This window comes from Haemaphysalis longicornis, unplaced genomic scaffold (genome assembly GCF_048455015.1).
Source record: "Haemaphysalis longicornis isolate Haplotype H1 unplaced genomic scaffold, Haemaphysalis longicornis Haplotype H1 scaffold_7, whole genome shotgun sequence".
NCBI lineage: Eukaryota > Metazoa > Arthropoda > Arachnida > Ixodida > Ixodidae > Haemaphysalis > Haemaphysalis longicornis.
This window is the reverse complement of record NW_027526422.1, coordinates 43,639,387-43,660,566: the sequence shown is the minus strand read 5'-3', so window position 1 is coordinate 43,660,566 and position 21,180 is coordinate 43,639,387. Positions and strand designations below refer to the sequence as shown.

At 44.8% G+C, this 21,180-nt stretch overlaps 1 protein-coding gene across 4 annotated transcripts; it reads left to right on the top strand.

The window, feature by feature from the left end:
* Positions 1 to 777: 777 nt before the first annotated feature.
* On the top strand, positions 778 to 20,600 carry LOC144145403 (monocarboxylate transporter 12-like). 4 transcript variants are annotated; one of them, XM_077676999.1, is made up of 6 exons: positions 778 to 880; positions 8,924 to 9,130; positions 10,657 to 10,873; positions 12,276 to 12,419; positions 16,388 to 17,206; positions 20,280 to 20,600. In XM_077676999.1, the coding sequence occupies exons 3-6, from the start codon at positions 10,666 to 10,668 to the stop codon at positions 20,519 to 20,521; spliced, it is 1,413 nt and encodes a 470-aa protein (XP_077533125.1). In that variant the 5' UTR covers positions 778 to 880; positions 8,924 to 9,130; positions 10,657 to 10,665; the 3' UTR covers positions 20,522 to 20,600. The 4 variants fall into 4 exon arrangements, with proteins under 4 accessions (XP_077533125.1, XP_077533124.1, XP_077533123.1 ...); XM_077676998.1 differs by lacking the exon at positions 778 to 880 and adding an exon at positions 2,297 to 2,794 and having other exon boundaries at positions 10,661 to 10,873; XM_077676997.1 differs by lacking the exon at positions 778 to 880 and adding an exon at positions 2,297 to 2,794 and having other exon boundaries at positions 10,638 to 10,873.
* Positions 20,601 to 21,180: the final 580 nt, after the last annotated feature.

The following is a 21,180-nucleotide window of genomic DNA, read 5'->3' as shown; positions in this document are numbered from 1 at the left end:
TCACTGTCTTTCCTTTCGTTTTTAATAACACCCTGTCCTTCCACTGCTCATTCCCTACCTCCTTTCCATCTCACCACCTCTCCCTCGGTTTGAAGGTCAAATTGATGCTCTAACCGAAAAAACAGTTAAAAAACGGTTAGGCATAATTTGTCTTACCATCGACATCGCCTTACATACATCCACAGACCAAAACCTACATGAAGAGATCAAAAATGCAACATCATTAAAACGCAAAAAAGCGGCAGCAACCGTTCGATCGTGAACCCTTTTAACAAAGCGTTCCACAAGCTTGCATTTGTAGCAAAATGAATAAATGTTTCGTTCAAGTCAAGCAGCAAGAAAAATTCGATGTTATCTTTGCTAAGGTCAGTGCTTACTCACGCATGGTATTCAGCGCAGCAACATTTACACTGAGCAACACGGCAGAAGAGGCACCAGAAGTGGCGCCAGCAACAACTTGTCAAGGAAGAATAACTATCCTTACTGGCCCGCAAGCAGCATGGAGCGATTTTCAGGGGTTGTATATGTGCTTCTACATCGTCTTACGCATCCTTTTGCACCCAGGTGTGCAAACAACCGATGGAAAGGAAAACAGAGCTACACAATCAGATACCACAGCATCTCGAAAAGGGCGAATGTCGTAATGTGCGCAGCTGTAGACCAATTGTCCTGGAATGGCGCACGGAGTGATACACATCTTTCTGAGGGCGTAAAGTGTTCGTGAAAGCCGCAATTGCTTGCAATTGAGTTCGTTGCATGCGCTGCATGGCAGGAAGGCGGCTCGGCGTTGCTGCTCCTACATAGCTTTATATCTTCTCCTCCGCATTAAGTGCACTTCACTGTTCTGAAACACTGTTCATAACATGGACCGATAAAAAAGGTAAGTGTTAACAGGTTGCCGGTGTCGTCAGATTGTGTACTATCACTGTATTACGACCTGCGGTGCTTGACATGCGCCTACAATCGCCGTTTGGATGGGGCCATTGGTAAGGTGAGATCGAGAAAAAAATGCCCCACAAAATCATGCAGTTCTTGGGAAAAGAGGAAAAATAAGCACGAGCTGTTCTGATGGTTTTATTTATGCAAGTATGCCGACAGAACAAAAGGATAACAACTTTCAAGTATAATAGTTTATCCAGAGCGAATAATAGTTTATCCAGGGCTTATCCAGAGCGAATGAATTACTGGGCCTTCCAAGAGGTACGAACTTTAAACAATCAAAACAGCACTTAAACCGAACCATCGACAGTCAAATGGTCGAACTAAAGAATTGTGAAGGCTGTAAACCTAAATAAATTGCACCACAGGTTGCTATATAAGTAAAACATCCTGCATTTTCGTTCAAGCAGGGACGTTGAGCTGTAGGTTTTGAAACTGCTACTGAAGTAATTGGGAGAATATAGTGTGGTCAGCAGGGTTTTACGGCGAAGTGACGTCGATACACTGCAGTATCACTCGAATGGATTGTTGTGACAGCTGCTACATGTGTTTGGAATGCTTTGCGATACGAAACGGCCGTCATGGAGTAGAGACCATACACGGATGGAACACATTCTAGCTGAAACTAAGAGAGTCAGTTGAGCCTGGCACCTTGCGCGGAGAACTGACAACCCGGGGCCATCAGTGTAGCAGACGGGCTATCCAGAGATGGCAGTAGAAGCAGGGACGCCAGAGAACTCCGCAAAGAGAGGAGGGTGCTAGAGCAAGAAAGGAGTGTTTGCACGTGTATGGAAGATGACATAGTGCTGCACTGCATATAGAGCTATGACTATGATGCTGTTGTCGATGGTGAGGATGATGAACTCTGGAATATTCATATAAAAGCCAGCAGCTTCCCGAATTTAGTCGCCCGTGTTCTACACGGGCCAGGTTTGCGATCACGGTCAGGTTAATGACAACTCCAGCCAGCCATAATATCTTTCACTGAAATGGTGCGGTATGCATACATGAGTGAGCTCGGTTTGATTGGTTGCACATACAATCCTGTTATGCGGGAGCACATTTCAAATATGCAGCACTCACGTCGTGCTAGGGACGAGAGCATCACCTCGACAGCAGTGGCGTATTCACGTCAGCCAAAATCGTCCGCCACGTTAACCAAAACCGCAGAAGTTTTTCTTACAATCCGTTCAGCAATCATCGTGGGAAAGCCCAGGGCGCACATCCGGTGCTCGTATACGTAGCATAGAAGTTTATCAGTTACCGTCCCCGAGGAAGCCCTGTAAATCGAGGAGGCTGCAGAATTGATAAGCAAAGAGCTCACTTCCTCCAAGGCTCTGCCAAGTCGGCGCTCGTAGTATCAAGCGCAGCGCAGCGACTCGCGTGCCTGTGTTTCGGCAAAACAAGCTGTGCACAACCACACGCAGCTTTACTTGGCCGGATACGTCAAGCTCGCGTTATCAGCCGCTTCCGCGTCGTCAATTCTCGGGGCAACCAACAACACGCGTGCAACAGCACAACACCGCTGACGACGAAAAGCGAGGACGGCTGCAGCGCGCGCGCGTCGCAATCAGCCGCGTCGTGTGCCGAGTGTTCGTGACGGCAGCCGGGCATGTCCCGCGTCCTTACGACAGCGGAGGTTGGCTTTCGAGAGGCGGCCAGATTACGTGCCGGGCGTGCTGCCGTGACGGGAGCTGCTGGGCTGGACTGTGGACGCGAGAAAGGCACGATAGCCGTATCAGTTGCAGGAAGGTGTGCGCTGATGAGGGAAGGTGGAGAAAGCTCCTTGGTGGCATAGCCGCGCAGAGGCATGGAAACGAACAAGACGTTCCGTGTCGTCTTCGAACAGGACCGGGTGAGTAGTTGTGATTCGTTCAAGATAGCCATCTGTACCATGCAAACGAAGGAGCGAACAGAAAAAAATAGAAAATATCTTTGGCGTGTTGTATTTTGGGTGTGATTAGGAAACATTCACATTTAAATATAGGCCAATTCGCTGTCGGAATTATTACTTTTTGCCAAAATAATGTAGGGCTCCCCCAACGACGAGAAGCAATCACAAATTTTACGTTAAAAATGCAGTGTGATTTCTATGCACGCAGACCGGTTAAGTGATATTTGTGCTCGATTGCGAGCCATAACTGTTGCAGGAAGATTCAGTGGTAGCCATGGGCGTCGGTAGGATTTTGCCTTGAATGGGGCAAACCGATTGTATTGAGGTGAAAGAGCGAGACAGCGAGTGGGCGGGGCAATTGTTCTTGAGCGGCTAGAGGTGGGGGGGGGTGAAGGGGCAAGTGCCTATTTTGCACGCTCCCCCCTGCCGACGCTCATGATGCTAGCGAACTGAAATGCCGTGTCATGAACATGAGAGCCGCTATCAGACACCATTTAGTTTAATTTAAAACAGTGTTAGCTCCGTAAGAATCGAATTTAACTAATATCAGTAAAATTAGCTGTTCGGATATTTCAATTTATTAGCGGCCAAGGGTTCTGCTACGGCTAAGTGGTGCTTCAATTAGAAAACCATGTCAAGCTTACGAGGATAACGATTAAGGATGGCGACAGTGGCTCAACGAACTATATATACGAAATTTACCGGAAGCTCCACATGAGCTCGTTTTGGTACGTCGCCAATTAGACACACTGTGTTGAGACGATGGTGCTGCAACTCTTCGAGATAACTGGAGCTACTAAATTATATGGTTATATCATACCTACGTCGGTCATAATCATTAGTGTCCTCGTCGAAAGAATGGGACACTCTTTTTCTGAGATAAGCAAGCGAATGATAGAGAGCTGGCAAATAGTCCGAGGATCTCCACGTAAAAAAATTTGCTCCTCGAAATGGGGTTCATGCAAAAATCATAAAATTGATAGAAACTAAAATGTACCATTTTGTGGGTCGCTATCCTTCTTCTAGAGGTCCGACACGAAGTGCTGGAATTTTCGGGCGAAAACACGATGCAAAGAAAATAAGAAAATTGGTGCAGTTGCATTAGTGGTGCAAGGCTGGAGGAACAGCGGAGCTGGCGGCCCCTCTCCTTCCGTTGGAGACCCGGATGTTGCACCTCGCATTTATTTGCGAACTTGCCGCTGAAACTTCTCCATGACTGGCAGGCCCGGATCGTTTCGTCCGCAGGCTTTCACATCTCTGCCAAGGTAGACAGCGTTAGCACGTGCTAGAAACCACGGCCAAGTTCAGAGCCAACGCCTGCTCTACGAACCCAAAGGAAATGCTGATTGATTGATTGTAGGGTTTAACGCGCCGACGCAACGCAGGCGATGAGGCGCGCCGTAGTGGAGGGCTCCGGATTAATTTTGACCGCCTGGGGATCTTTAACGTGCGCCGAAATCTCGTACACACGGGCGTCAAAGGAAATGCTGTGCGCCCGGATTGCGGTAATAGTTTAATGGAATAGACGCCGGTTTAAAAACGCGAGGGGCCCAGGTTCAGTTCCGACAACGAGGATCGTTTTTTTTTCTTTTCTTAATAAACGTTTTCAACAACAACAACAACAACAACAACAACATTTGGGTGCACATGTTATTGCTCCCCGCCGCTGCTATCTCCGTACCCCTCGTACCTTAGTAAGGGTGGCCCAGTGGTTAGGTGGCCCGTTTCACGACGTAGAGGTCCCGGGTTGGATTCGCGGTACTTCATTGACCCCCTTTTTTTTTCTCGAGGCTTCGAGGTTTTTTGGTGAGTGGACGGATTTGTCTCGGCTTAAACAGCTCTGTAGTTAAAGTAGTGCTAAACATCTGTCTTCCGGCGTTCCTGGCTATATTCTCTCCAAATTAACAACTACTCATCAGACTCTTAGGAACTCTATACTCGTTGATTTCGTTTCGCCACGCACATTCTGAACGAGAAACTATCAGATCGTATGAGAGTGACAAGCTATTTCAATGCCTTTATGGTAGCCAACTTCAGACGCAAGTTGTATTTGACTGAAGGCTTATGATTATTCATAGAACTTGCGAGTATGCCAGCAGTTTAAGCAACATATATGCGGGCAGCAAATTCAGTTGAGAGGTGAACATTTACGGAGCAGTCATAGTAACCGAAATTTATGCGTTGAAAGAAAAAGACAAAAAATTTGCTTTTGGATGAACCTCCTGTTAGAAAGCACATCTTTCTTCTTCTTGACAAAATTGTTGGAAGAAAGGAAGATATAAAATGCGAAGCAACATCTCCCATGGGGGTCTTAGAGGGCAGTATTGTGCCATAGCGTGAAACCGCCGATTTCACTGGCAGCGAGAATGATTTCAGCTGCGGGAAATTAAAAGAAAAACAACCGGGCACAACGTTATCTGCTTAGCTAAGAGCCATACAAACGTGGAGCGTTGCGAACCGTTCAGCGACTACGTTTCTATGTAGTAAACCCATGGTGCTTGGGCTTTCCTAGCAGCAAATGTGAATTTTAAAGCAAATGTTTATTCAACATACATTTCTGTCTTATACGCTGTTTACTGTTCTTGCGAAGGGAACGTCTTTTTCTCTAGTCTACGCGTGTACTTTCGCCTCTTTTCTCAGGTTATCTGTTTTTTTTCAGTTATATGCCATACGGCAAAGGAAGGCTGGCCGTGCAGCTATCACTTGCTCATGGTTAGTTTTTTTTTTGCCACATAACAAAGAGCAATGTCGCCCGCTGTGACAGCCTTTTGTCAACAACAAATAAATATGAGCTAGCTGTCACCCGCAGCTGATAGACATCGAAGGAAGCACAGAGCAAGGTAATAAAGCTGTGTGCTGGTAAAACTGGGTTCTTCTTGTTGTCGCAGTACCTTTTGACAGAATTTTATTAGCCCCCTTAGCTCATCCTTGCATACAAGCGTCTTTTTCTGCATGTGCTTTTTGAATATAGGGGTGTATTTGGCCAACACAGCAATCATATTCGTCAAGAGCACGCCACATGTAATTAGGACGGTTCTGTAGGATGTTTGCGGGCTGGGAATAATGCTTCGCCGTGTAGGCAAAAGTTACGCAACCTGGAGTACAAGGGTTTTTATTTTTCGAAATATGTGGGTGAACCACACGTTCCCAACCTCGCGTACGCTGTTAAGAAGTCCTGCAAAATTCTGAAGCGGGTAGCACTTCCGATCGAAGCACCATTTCTGCAGGTAGCGCACGGGCTGTTGGAAGTTCACGGCGACGTTGCAAAGCTTGGTGATCGTATCCCTAACGCTAACGACACCTCAATGTTTGCTCTGACTATGCTGGGCTGGTCTCCACGATGATAATGCCATCGATAGAAATAAATTTTAGTGCGGAAGCTTTAGAACGGGCGACAACAAAACAATCTGGCTACAACAAAACAAACAAACAATTGTTAATGCTCTAAAACCTGTGCCTGTGCTAGAATAATGAAAGATGGTACTGCGGAGAACAAAGAGGACGCGTGACGTTAGCACGCGCCGCGTATGCGCACTGGGGAGCTGGAGACGGTCCGGTGCGTGGCTCGGCCCACGGGTGTTCATGTGCATGCGTGTGAACGGCCTCCGCGATCAGCAACAGCTCGAGAAAAGGAAGAAACACCGTGCTGATAGAGAAAAAGGACAATACGTGCAGAAAGAAAACATTCGGATGAACACACGTTAAGGCAACAAGCAAGGATAATTTGGGAGAACTTTGTGAAGCACATAAAGCAAATAAGGCATGCTTTATCACATAGACGAATATCGGTCAAATTGTCTATGATTGGTGACTGCTTGTTTACTCAGCTGTTCTAACGGAACGTGAGACAAAACATGCATGGCAAACTTGAGTGCGTTTGCATTGAAGGATTTATTGGGTGTTTTCGTGATATTAAGGGCCATTAAAATTATTTATTAATAGTCTACTTTCCATGAGCCTGCTCCTTTTTTATGCTCTTTTCTATTTCTTTGTCTTTTAATATGTGAGTCAGAATACGATTAGTGTTACAATTTTTGCTGTGGGTAGGTAAAGTCATGGCTGTCGTGCATAACATCCCGTTGAAAACAGTTTGGCTCAATGGTCCCAGTGTAATAAAAATTTTGGGCCAATGTATTGTTGTCCCAAGGTATTTGGGCTTTTGTTATCACTCAGCGTTCTTGCCGCATCCTTCCAACCACTCTTTCACCCGAAAGGTATTTTATGTAGCCTTCTTTTTAAAATTGTTCAAGAAGCGCTAACACGAACTTATCCTCAGTCTTGTTTACCTGAGTATACTCGTGTTAAATGGATGCTGAGTAATGATATGGCCGGGATGTGCGAAGGCTTGTCGATCCTGACTCGCATTAGCAGCACTGTAGACATCAGTTCACAAGTCTCCCGGAATCTACAAAACAAGCTGTTATCAGGTGGAAAAGAGTCACATGGGGTGACCATTGAAGCCGTTGAGTGAAAGCAGGGGATTGACCTGATCCGGTTGTCCACGCTGCTTCGGCGGAAGCAATGACCTTTATCTCGAGTGCGCCCTCAGGGCACCGCCTTCGCATGGGCGGCAGCTCCTTGGGGTGCTGCTCCTTAGCTGTGCACTTACGTCTGACGCCCGTCAAATGAAGGCATAAGAACACACTGAAAACGACACTCTTGTTTACATCTCGTAGTGAATAAGTACGCTAGCACTGCATAAAGCCACCGAAAGGCTTGACGCATACGTTTTTTATCGATGCTTTCTAAATTTCATGCTTAGACACGATAGGCAGGCTTGGTGACAGCACGACGGTGGCCTGGATGAGGCCCTTCTTTAGCTGTATACTGAGGCCTTTTGTCAATATTCAGGACTGTCGGCTTAAAATAGGGTCTGGAAATATTAAAATTCTGTACTGATCCATCGTGCTTGACAATTCAAGTGGCAATATTTTGAGCCTTGTAACGGAATCACTTCTATATCTTTTTAAAGCGAAGTACTCGTGGTCCGACAACCGATGGCGCCATCTATGCGCCTTCTGTAACAGCAAGCCCAAAGACGAGTGTAAATAGGCAATACCTTTCTAAACTAGTACCACAAGGCGCAAGGTTCACACAAGTGAACACCCATTGCGCACAGGGCGCCTTTGAGCCAATTTAGTGACCACACAAATGCATAAGCGACGCTCACAGTGTTGTTTTAACTAAAATGTGCATGGAAGCCTTTGTTGCAAAAATAGGTCAGAAGCGTTGATCAAGAGGACATGATTTCAGACAAGCCATCAAAATCATCATGACCTCACACGTGCATTTGAGGAAAAAAAACGCACGAGACTAATTAACGAAATCATGATAATGTAACTAATCCAGTGCCTCACGCGGTTAACAAAAACATAGGATCAGGAAGCTCACACTAACACAGAAGACGTCAAGGTATCGAAACTGTACGCAACCTTTACTACCATCACGACAGTTCAAGTCCACGATTGCAGCCAATTGGCCTGTTCTTCGCTTCTGCAACGACTTTTACTTCATCTTTGTGGCTAGAAGTGTGAGGTTCATTCAGTTCTTTTAAGTTATAATCATTGGACATTAAACGTTGTGTGTGAATTAGCATGTTTCACCACGTTGACACCATTGAGTAAGAGGTGCGTTTATTGGTCATCTCCGAGTGTAGTTGAGTACTGCTCATCTCCATTAAAGACTTCAACTAACTCTTCTTCTCCCTCAGTGACCACTTCTATTGCCTGTGGTGTTGGTGGGGGTGGAGGCGCGGCGAACGCTGCAGCAATGTTTGGCTTGAGAAACGTGCGCCGGGGACGCTGGGCGGTCGCCGCGTGGCATGCACAAACGAGCGCTCGGCATTTCAACACCTGGACGCGTAATCTTTAATACCTTATTTCCAAATTGCAAGCTGCTCATTAACTCGCGATTTTTTCTCCTGTAATAAGTCTTCTTACAGGTATTGTAGAACCAAGAAGAAATGCATGCTGCGGCGATTCTTTTTCATTTTCAAATGTGTATGACGCCAAATGTGTACTCATAGCCTTAACGTGCTAGTTCCGGTTTGGTGCGCGAAATTTTGAGCAATGTTTTTTTTTTGTTTTGCAGACCCAGGCAGCTGCCTAAAGCGACATGGACCCCACGCGGCGAAAGCCTCAGTGTTTGGCGCTACTACACAAGGGCTACCCGGGAGTCACAGAAACCCGACTAAGCTGAAAATGGCGGGAGCAGTAGTACAAAACTAAATATCTTCGAGCTTGTTTTCCTAAACAGAGCCTCACGGAGACATCACCTCTCAATGGCCCAGTGACTCTAGTAAGTGAACGGGCACCCCCAATTTGAGGGTCAGTAAGGGCGGCGGGTGATTTCAGAGATAGTAGACAGAGTCATACGACCGCAATAAACACGGTGTATATGATATTGTTTAAGGGTGTGCGTATATGGCCCCACTTTGAAGAAGGAACTTTGTTTGAAAATGCCGCTCTTTTGGGTTGCGAAGACTTTGAATGAAGGTTACAGAGGGAAGCATGCCGCGCGATCAAGGGAACTCGTTCCGAGGCAACACACAGGATAGCCGGTGTGGGGTCGTCTGCTACCGCAGTAGCAGACAACGGTAGCAGCGCGTCGTCTGGTACCGCACATGGCGAAACGGGACTTCTTCAGCTCGGGAGCTACCGCTCACATTTGACTCACGGAAACGACTTCCAATTTCACGCGTGAGTGTGAATGCCGTAACCTGGAATATTCACACCATGGGTGTAAGGAGGTTGGGGATAAAAGTTGACACAGCGGCTGTAACGAGAACAGCGGCGCGGCTGTCACGGCGAAATATATTTACTGAAATGTGTGGTCTTGACTGGGGATAAAAACTATAACAACTAATATGGCAAACACTATGATAAATAATTAGGCAAACCACAAATAGTTAGATAAACAAAAAGTGACGGCAGAAATGAGAAAAAGCACGCGCACACAAAATACGTATAGCCTTTCTGGAACGATGGTCAAACTTTTCGTTGACTGCTTGAGAACTATAATTAGTATACCCGAGTTTTGGGGTCCTTTTCTCCTTCTAAAATATTATTGCACTACTTTTATATCTTTCAGAAGAAACTTTATAAGCAAAACTTATTAAAGGTTCGGTGAATAAGTTTGCGAACGTTTGGCTCAGTGTTTTGTATATTATTCGTTTAGGTTTCTTAAGAATCGTTGCACCGAAATAGGAATGGCGACGCAGTGATGTTTTTTACGCATGTAAAAATGGTAGACCATGTGGCGTATCATAAATGAAATACCAGGGTCGAGAAAAGAAGTCGATGGTTTAGATATCTGCAGCATTTCTGAAACACAAGCGAAAAATTACAGTAAGGAAGAGATTGGCAGATGTGTCATTAAAAGCAGGGGTCGACGTCCTTTTACCTAGCCTGAGAAAAAGTAAACAAAATATTTCTCCCAATGTCGCCAACCTGAAGGATGCTAACGCCATGCGTACTCATGTCGACCAACAATATCAGCGCGACGCGGAGAGTCCCAATATAACGAAACATGTTCGTAATGACGTAAGGTGAAGACGAGACGCCTGTCCTATACAAATGAGCAAAAAAGGTATGCTTGACGATGCCCTCCGTAATAAATCTTTTTCAGTTTAAACTGAAATATAAAACAATTGGGAGGCCGTTTGTAGGCTTCGTTTGCTTTTAAACGGAACCGGTGAACCAAAATTTAGAATGAGAGTAGTGTAGCATAACGTTTGATGAGGCCGATCTTCCTAAAAACCATCAGTGAGAATGTTAGAAAAGGTGTGAATTTGTCCTTCATGCAGCCGCCTTTCCTCCCTTCAGCCAGGCAGCATGATGCTGTTGTGGAAGTCCGAAGGCTTGCGTTGCCGCGCCCGACCCTGGGTGGCGGCCGTGGCAGGCTGCGCTGTCATGAGCTGCATTTCGTGGACGTTTCGGTGCTCGGGTGTGATGTACGTGGCCTTCCTGCACGACTTCCACATGACGCGGAAACAGGCTGCCTGGCCGCTGGCTCTCTTCAGCATCGCATCGTGTCTCACAGGTACTTTTTCTGACGCTGCCTAAGGGCATTAAATACGCTGTATTAGCCAGAAGAAGAGGGGTTCATATTTGTAGCGACTTGCCCGTTGGAAAGAGAAATTCAACTCACCAAAATTAAAGCCTTGAGAATAGCTTTTCACAAACGCACGACAAGGTTTCAAAGCATCAGGAATTCACGTTGAAGAAGAGAGACAAACTGGCCACAAAATAAGGCACCCACTGGATGTTCCCTGAAACTTGTTTAACCGTGGGTTGTGAATTCTGTGATGCACTCGGGCTCACATCAACATCGCGGCTGAAATCGGCAGCCTTGCTTAACACCGCCGTATTGTGTCCCTATTGTACTATGTTAAACACGGAAATATTGGTCTGTCTGTCTGTCTGTCTGTCTGTCTGTCTGTCTGTCTGTCTGTCTGTCTGTCTGTCTGTCTGTCTGTCTGTCTGTCTGTCTGCCTGTCTGTCTGTCTGTCTGTCTGTCTGTCTGTCTGTCTGTCTGTCTGTATTGTACTACGATCGTTGGATAAATTTCGTAAGTCTTTATAAGATGTCGCCGTCATGTACGTGGTGTCCGTGGGTGGCAATAACGACAATTTGTTTTAGCTCAGGCCAAATGTCATCGAGAGCAAATGAGTTTTTCACGTGCAATATGTGCTCGAAGCAAACATGTCCCACCTTTTTTCGGAAAAATGGAAGGAGTTCCAACTACTAGTATAAAACATGTGGTAAAGATTGATCGGCTGCGCAAGTCAAGGCCGATTTAGAAGACGTTCACATAGAATATGCACCGACGCTAAAACGGTTAAGTTTAGGATGAGCGTATTTAAACCCGGGCTATATGACGTCAAGACGAAGCACGCTGTGCGCTGAGCACAACAGCAGGTAAAAGAAGAACTGAAGGAATACAGTTCAAGTATAGCACAACAAAAAGCGCTTTTTCACCAAGACAACGCACCATCCCCCAAATAGACGCTTGCACTCGCAGAATTGCATGAATTTTAATTTTAACTGGTTACTTCTTCCTTATATTCTTCTGTCTTTTTTCAGTCTGCTTTCATCTTTTTCAAACTTAGAAATATAGACGAGTGGTAGGAAAGTTCCGTACAATAAAGACGCCATCACTGCCATTCATAGGTGTAGAAACCAAGAGCTGGACGGAACCCCGTCTGGTCGGGAAAACACATGTCAACGTTTAAAAACTCACTCCGACCATGAATGTTTACAGAAACAAAAACGTTCCGCCCCCCCCCCCCCCCCCCCCCCACCTGCGGGGGCCTTATTCACACTGAACAACGCTCTTCGATGGGTTATTCTTGAGCATTGTGTTGAAGACAGCCTACGGGCGGAGTTCTTAGAGTGTACTTTCGTACCAACTCTCGTAATAGTCAGCGCCCGTTTTCTTGCAGGACCCATTGCAGGCCTACTAGCTCATCATGTGTCAATGCAAAAACTCTGCCTACTGGCGACTGTGGGAGCGGCAGTGTCGGTTATCATGAGCAGCTTCACATGCAGCATCCTGGAAATCTCTATATGGCTAGGTGTGGTTCAAGGTAAGAACTTGCGTTCTTCTCCGGCGGAAGTTATAAGTGGGTCAAACATGATGGTCTTTGAAGAAGTAGGCCATGCCCCGAAGCATTTTAGTATGACAAGTAAATATTGATATTTTTATTTTCCTTAGTTACAGATTACTAATGGTATTTGCGAATATATATCAGGGAAGACGTATTATAAATAAATAAAGATAAAAAAAAATAAATAAATATATAAATAAATAGACACAGGTTAAACGTTATTACTATGGGGCTGAATGTAATTTAAGTGAATAAATAAATAAAATCAAGGTGAATAGAATAGCTCATTTCGCCCGGTTAATAAAAGTAAAGTATCAGCATATTTACGTAATTAAAATTACCGATGACATCGAGTTATTACTTAAAATTACTAGCGAAGTTTACGGCGAGAACCTTTACTCAGTTATGTCTATAGAAACTGTGTGAAGACCCGCTGGCAGAATTTTTCGCTAGGAAGCGCTATTAAAGCAACTTCGCTTATAAAGTTTCGATAACTGTCGATGTCTTCATCCCTTTACAGGGTCCTCTTTGAAAGTACATGGTCAGTGACTGTGACTGGTCTAGATGGAAAACACTGATAAACGCAGGTTTATATTTTCTTTTCTATCCATGCAAGCTTACACCAGATTGAATAAATTAGGCAAGCAGCGCTCGGTTTATTTCTTCGATACTTTGAACTCGTGCTCGAGTTGTTTTCTGCCAATTTCATTTTATTTAATTTCATTTATTTTACCCTCAGGGTTTGATACATTATAGAGGGGATGGGTTACAACAACAAACAAATTGATGACAGATGCGCTGTTTGTAATTAAACAGCAACAATAGAGCCTCTTATAAAGGAGTAAGAAAAATACAATTCAGGGGCACAGTGACGAATTCATGTGCAATATTTAAAGCATCTATAAAATAAATGTGGTCTTAGTCAATAACAGAGCAACCATGCAAAGCACTATTAGGTATACGATTCGGGCACTGAGTGGGCATTTATTCAGAGTTATTTAAAACATCCTTAAATTGATCGGGTTTTTAATACTTTTAGTGAGCTCGGTAGGCCGTTCCAGTCCTCGCACGTTTTTGAAAATGATGTGGAATATGTGACCGTATTCGAATAAGGGAGAGCGACTTTCTGTGAGTCATATCGGCGAGCTCACACGTAACGCGCAGGACGAATCCATCAATTGTGCAGCGTGAAGTTATGGTGAGAAATTGTATGAAAGAGGGAAACCCGTGAGTGTTTTCGGCGAGTCGATGAGGTTCGGAATGCCTAAAGTTTTTTTCATTTGGGTGACGCTAGCTGTTCTGTGATAATTATACAGAATAAAACGGGCTGCGAGATTTTGCACCATCTCGACTGAATTATTAATGTCATGGAAGGCGGATCCCAAATAGAAGAAGCATGCTCTAATTGACGGGAAACGTACGTAGCGTAAAAAAGAAATTTAATGGCAAAGGTGCGAAAAAAATTTCTACGGAAGTAGCCTAGAGTTTGGGTAGCCTTGGATGTTATGCTTTCGATATGTAGGTTCTACGAAAGGGTGTTAGTAGTAATAATGTCAAGATACTTGAAATAGCACGTGGTCAGTAAAGGAGAATCATTAAGAGTGTAAGCGGGTGGTGTCTGATTATTCCGAATATTCGCATTGACCTGCATTTTCTTACCTTTAACTGCATATGCCATGTTTGACACGAAGCGGAGAAATTATGCAAGTCAGTTTGAAGCTGCATAATGTCAGTGTCGTTCGTTATTTTCCGATAAATTACGCATTCATCTGCAAAAGAAGATATTTTAGTTGCGATATTAGTTAGATAATCATTTATATACATTAGGCATAAGAGAGGTCCTAAAACTGACCTTTGCGGAACACCGGAACTAAGGGGTGCTGTAGGAGAGTTTGAGCAATTAGCGCAGAAAAAATTAACACATGCGGTTAAAAAACATGTATCCAGTCCAGTGTTAACGTATCTGTGTTACGAACACACATTTTATGTAAAATTAAGGAATTGTAAACCTTGTCGAACGCTTTAGCAATGTCAAGGAATAAGCAATCAGTTGCAAAGGCAGTATCTAGACTATTGTGCAGATTGCTAGTAATTGAAAAAAGTTGAGTTTCAAAAAAAAAAAAATTTCTGAACCCGTGCTGCGCGGGAGTGAAAAAAACTATTATCTTCTAGAAATTTTCTGAGGTGTGGGAAAATAATATGCTGCACGGTTTTGCAGCACAGATGACTAAGAGACATTGGCCTACAGTTAGAGGGTTTCTGAGAATCTCCTGATTTAAATACTGGTGTTACTTTGTCTGTTATCCAATTTTGTGGCAACGCAGGGACGTGGTAAGATGGCGAAAATGTGCATTCCAGTATCATTGAGAAATATTAACAAGACTTTTTTAGAATTGTTGAACTGATTTCGTCCACACCGCACGAGTATTTTGGTTTCAATTTTTTTGTCATGGCTGAAATCTCAGATGCGTTGAAAATAATTTGATCCATCGCAAAGTAATTCTTTGACCGAAGTTCAGAAGACCCAGGCAGGGTTCGTGAAGGTCAAAACTCGGTAACAAATGTGTCGTTTAACAACGATGCGAAGAGACGGGTCGGAATAGCTTCACCTTTATAGGTAGTTAATGCAATATTGCTCGTACTCTGTGTCCTAATAATATTTCAAAATTGCTTCAGCTTACTTTGTAGTACTGTAGGCAGAGTGGCGTTAAAAAACGTGAGCTCAGTCGACCTAAGGGGGACAAACATCTCGAGGTGGTGGTTTTATATGCCGACGAGTGTGTAGGATTAAGGTATCGTTTTCCTCTTCTAAAGAGCAGTTTCTTTCCGTTAGCAAGTTGTCTAATGTAGCAGTTATACTAGGGGCATTGCATTAAAGAAAACTCGTCGTAAAGGTATAAATTTGTTCATAAGATCTAGTAGCCTATTTTTGAACATCAACCAGTTATCGTCGACCGTTCTTTCAAGGTAATGAGGCAGAAAACTGTCAAGAAACAAGGAAAGTTCGGTATTTATTATTTCATAATTACTCTTACTGTAGTCGCTACTTGTTTTAAAACGTTTGCGAAATGATATTTCGGTAGGGTCAGCTCGAAATGTAATACGCCATGATCGCTAAGACCGGGTAAAATTCTTTACGTAATATGTGGGGATGACGTAAGAACTCAGTCTAAAATAGATGACTATTGCTTTGTGACTCGCGTAGGCGAACTCACAGCTTGCGACAAACCAAAGTCGGCACAAGGTGTAACGAAATGACTAGATTATGTGGGTGAGGAGAAAGTAAGTGAAGATCCGTACGACCAGTTTATGCAAGGAAAATTGAAATCCCCTTAAAGAATAATCGTTGCTCCAGGGTATCGTACAGTGACCTGCTTCAAACAATCATGCAGCTAATCAAAAAAAGATGTTGGACTTGATGGGAATCGATGACACACGCCAACAACGATTTTTTTAGGTTGTCATTTAAACAAGACCATGCCGATTCCAAATCAGAGACAACTGGCGGAAAAACGAACGGTCGATACACTGATTAGTAGCAAGTAGAACACCACCTCCACTTCTTTCAGCACGGTCTTTACGAAAGACAACACACTGTTTGTCAGTGTGAAACAACTCCGAAATTTTCTCTTTACTCGGGAGCCAAGTTTCAGTTAGTGCAATAATATAACAGTTAGTATCATTGATTGGCGCACACAAATTATCTCTTTTGGAAATGAGATTGCGTATGTTTGTTAAAAGAACTGAAAATTTCGACGCTTTTGCATTTTGAATACTACCCCTCACGTGGTCCTAGCTACTGTCTTTGTACCTGACACGTCCATACCGGAGGGTTGAAGGATATGCTTGTTGTGCGTTACCAACGGGAGCTTTGTCCAATCCAGCACTTTGTGTGATTTAGAAGTAACTGTTTTCAATCTCACAATATACAACTTGTTTTTGTTTAGGGATGTGCTGCAGTTTCCACTACACGTTGACCAGTCCCCTGGTGGCCAGCTTTTTCGACCAGCACATTACTACGGCCATGGGCATCCTTTACATGGGACCAGCCATCGGTTCCTTCATCATGATTCCCCTGTTCGGTTGGTGCTACAAGGAGTATGGTTTGCGTGGGACATTCCTCATCTTCTCCGGAATCACGATGCACGCAATCCCGTTTCTCCTTCTCATGCACAATCCGGCTCCCACCGGCCGCGAGGGCCGTACTGACGTCGAGGTGAAGGTCGATGCGAACTGCTGTCAAGAATCCACTGACAGCTCGCTCTTGGAAAGTGAGAACCTCGCGTTGTCTCTTGTGGCAAAAGCCACGCACGTGTTTCGCCGGCCGATCTTCTACGTCATCACAATTTCTAACGTGGCGATTGGCTATTGCAACACCACCGTGCTCAGTGTCATCATGGACTACGCCATAGACCAGGGCGTACCAGAAGTCACAGCCATGGCAATTTTGAACGTCGTCAACGTGGGGGACCTTGTGGGGCGCGTCGGCTCTGGCTGGATCACGGACCGCGGAATCGTGTCCCGAAGCCAGATGATGCTGTTCGAGTACGTGACGCTTGGAGTGCTGGTGTGCTCGCTTGCGGCTGCTTGCGGGGTGGTGCCTCTGATGGCCATGATGTTTTTGTACGCGTGCACGACTGGCAGCACGCTGGTGCTTTTTACGAACGTGATCAAAGACTACTTGGGATCCGAGTGGATGCCCCTTGCGTCCGGGTGGATGATGTTTTTTGGAGGCTGGACGCTACTCACGGGTCCTTCACTTGTGGGTAAGTTGAACTGGACCCTAATGTGGCGCCATTAAATGAGATAGTTAAAAAAAAGAGAAGTATCCAAAACGGGAAAACATTCTGGGGGCTTGTTCACACGTCGCAGTTAAGGAAAATAATATTTGGAGGGGTTATCTATATACTCTGCTTCATTTCTAGGCTGCACTTGAGGAAGAGATAGTTACTTAGACATCTTTAACGACCCTAGACCAGGAGGCGCCATTTGGTATTAAGCTGCTTTGTGAATCTAGCCTCGAATATGCGAAAGGAACGAAGCATTTTATATTAAGCCAAATTCAGTCTGCTAGTTATTAGTTGCAATATTTCATTGTTGAGAAATTGCTGCTGAAATACACCAGGAAGAGGAAACACACGGATGCTTTGAACCCAGTCTGACAACTGGCTGTATTTGTCAAAAGTTGTGGTTACTTGTTGGCCTACTAGCACTGAACCGAGCTACACACAGACAGACATAAAGGAGTGGCCGTGCGCATACATACCAGCACACCAAGGTAGACCCGCACGCTGAATGGCAGCAAAAGAAGAGAATCGCACGCATCTGTTTTAGAGCTCTAGCTATGCCAAGGTTGCTCACAGTTTTGTGTGTTTTGGTGCGGCGAAGGCACGTGCGGGACCTCAGCCTTCAGTTGCAATCTGGGAACCTATGAACCAGTTAGCTTTGGTGGGTCTGGCCCAGGAGATCTTTGAATCTATGACGCGTACTGTTGTGTTCTGATAAAGGTTTCTCCTCGCCCACAAATTTGTTGCGTGTAGTCTAGCTAGGCACAGCTACTCATTGTTCCCTTATATATCAGGGCTTCGACAAGTTCGTACTACGTGTAGCTTTATCTTGTAATATTTTACTGCTTCTATTGCGGGCGCACGGGGGTACCAAGGCTTCACTTTTGACCGATAGGTATTTCCACAGAGGGTATTAATCTTGGTTCTTTCAAGAATTACGCAGTAGACGTTGATTGATTGATTGTAGGGTTTAACGCGCCAACGCAACGCAGGCGATGAGGCGCGCCGTTGTGGAGGGCTCCGGATTAATTTTGACCACCAGGGGATCTTTAACGTGCGCCGAAATCTCGTACACACGGGCGTTTTTGCTTTGCGCCTCCATCAGAAAAGCGGCCGCTGCGGCCGGGAATCGAACCAGCGACCTCGTGCTCAGCAGCGCAACGCCTTAGCCACTGAGCCACCGCGGCGGGTACGCAGTAGACGTTCTCAAACTGTTTGTGCCAGCAACTCGAAGACACGAATAAAATCTAACTATTTGCGCTTTACTTTCTTATCCTGAGCGTACGATTGACTAGACACGCTGTGTTTAAATCTTTTCACTCTGAAGCCTTTTGCAATAGTGAAGCTATTTCGCAAATCGCCATTTTTCGTGTGCAGTTAAAAATACCAAGAAATTGTTGAGCTCACGCACGTTACCTCGGGCACGTGAACACGGTTCTCGCGGCGCCGCCCTGCCGTTAATAAAACGAAGAAAATTACCAGCGCTGCTGTGTGCATGGTCGCGACAACCGCCCGGCGTCCCCTGAGCTCTTTTTGGAAGCCAAGCAATTCACTTAGAGAGATTGGCAAAGATTTTGGAGACCACCCGACAGTTAAAAAAGCCGGCGACCGCTCAGCATCCCAGGCGCAAGTTTGTCAAGTCACGTATAGCACTTATGGAGATTGGCCAAGATTTGCCAAAAAAAACTTCAGCGTTCGCCGCAATCGTGGAAACACTTGCTCGTAACGAGAAAGAGAAGTCATAGCATACGCCCCTCCAACGGGATGTCCAATGATTACCAAGTCCCCGAAAAGTGAAAGAAGCTCACACTAACACCAACAATGATGGAGTAAAGGTTGTGGCGGCAGCGAACAATAAGCAAATCGGCTGAAGTCGCGGCCAGAAGCCGTCGTTATGGTCGTGAAGGTTGCGTACAGCTCGCTACCTTCAAATCTTGCGTGTTAGTGTCACCTTCCTTAATTTTTTTTTGCAAGCTTCGCAGCTCGTACAACAGAATGGCTTCCGATTGGCGAATAAGTGTTTTTTTAATCACCGAGGCATTGGTTTGTACCTTTGCGACTATTCAGGGTGGCGTCGGAGTGCCTCAAAGCCAAGTTACGTTTCAATAGATCTTCTGAAACATGTGCTATCCTTTCCTTGTGGAGATTTTCTGAGAAACTAAACTGCTATCTTCTATAGTGATAATATTATTAGCAAGCGTAAATAACTGCGATGCGGGCAGTACGTTTAGTGTCATACAGATGGGAAGTGCGGTCGTTGGCTGGTCGCAAAGCATATGGAGACATTACGATGCGGCTACTCCCATTTCAGGGAAATATTAATAACAGTTCGACTACTTTAGAGGGTAAAGAACTGTATAAAAGGAATAATATTCTGAGTACAGGACAAAGGTAAAAAAAGAAACAATGCAAGGCACCTTAATGATGGCTAAACTTCATTCAGACTAACTAGGAAATTGCAGAATAGAGCGGGCCATATTTCATCTTGCTTAATTCTATCAGCCATATAGCAAGCACGTAACTACAGAAACATTTCAGGTGTTGACATTAAACAACCCAGAGGGTGAATACAAAAATGGAGTACGCGGAAGCCCCCATGTCGTGATCCCCTTTGTCGTGATTCCTTTCTTTTCTTCGTCCTAAGCGCTGTTTTATGTCAACATGAATAACCACGTTGCCCAGGCTACCCTCATGGGATATAATCCAGGTGTTATCGCAGTTGTATGTACGGTTTTGTTTTTGGATGGGCTGTTCCAAAAGCATGTGATAGAAAATACCCTGATGTTATCTGCAATTTATCTTGCTCGGTGAATGTGACATTAATGCTCAACATAAAATTCTAGTGCACGTGGTAGTGTTGAAATTAGAACAGAGGAGCTGTTTAAGCTTTATTTAGGTCCGGTGGCGTATGCAGAAAAAATACAACGACAAAAAGACGCACGCGGTGTCTCCTGGTGAGGAGGAAGAGCGCGAAAGCAGGGCACGTCAGATAACAGCGGAGGTCTGTTTATTTTGTTGGAACGCTAAAAAATCTTTTTTTTTTTAATTCCAGGTTACTTTCGGGACAACATCGGCTCCTACGTCCCGATGTTCATTTTCATAGGCCTGTCGTGTTTCTCATGTGCGGCAATGTGGGCCATAGTGGCCGCACAGGAGTATTGGACTGCCGTGCGACGAAGCAAGGAGCAGCAGACAAGAGACGCCTTAGGTCAAGTCGACGTAACGTTATTATGTGCAAACGGACATTTTTCAACGGTGGAACAGTTACAATCAAAACCTATGGCTACTGGGTGATTTTATCCTTGTCATCTCCTTTACACGACCAACATTTGTAATAAAACCCATCTTTCAATTTCTCAAAACGTTTTCTGCCGTCTGCTTTATGTAAGTGAGGCAGCAGCGATCTTTTCTCGTTGAAAAGTCGCACGGGAAAGGGAAGAAGTTTTCTGTTCTGCAATGCAATTTAGGGTGATGCGATGAACTTCGGGGGGAGGGGCCAATGTTTTTTCTTCTTTTCTTTTTAACTCCGTTCAATCTACGGTGTTTTTAGGATGCTTGATCGCGTTAGTCAGCCTTGCGCCTCATAACTGCTGATTTACATTGGCTGATCATGATGTGCTTGTACAAACGTACATTTTTTTCTTAGAAAACGTTTCTATAGAAGTGCTATTTCAGTTCAGCGAGGGCCTCGCAATGAAATCCGCTGGTGTGCTTGGTCTACCCAGCACAGCTTCAGTTATTAGCGCTTGCTAGTTTTTCAGCCAAGAACTAACGTTAGTTTTTCTCTAGCGTAGAATATGGAAATTCCAAAGGTGCTAAAGACTATCTGTTATTGGGAGCCCGTCCAGTTACACCCCTGTGCGTGGCATCGAATGTAAATATACAATTGCTTTTTTTGTGTGTGTAGGCTCAAACGAATCAACCAATCACTCCAGTCGACCACGGGCGGAGCA

Coding starts and splice junctions, on each gene's coding strand:
- LOC144145403 (XM_077676999.1), top strand. CDS start 10,666: ATGATGCTGTTGTGGAAGTCCGAAGGCTTGCGTTGCCGCGCCCGACCC. Junction 10,874..12,275: donor CATCGCATCGTGTCTCACAG/GTACTTTTTCTG, acceptor GTTTTCTTGCAG/GACCCATTGCAGGCCTACTA. Junction 12,420..16,387: donor ATGGCTAGGTGTGGTTCAAG/GTAAGAACTTGC, acceptor GTTTTTGTTTAG/GGATGTGCTGCAGTTTCCAC.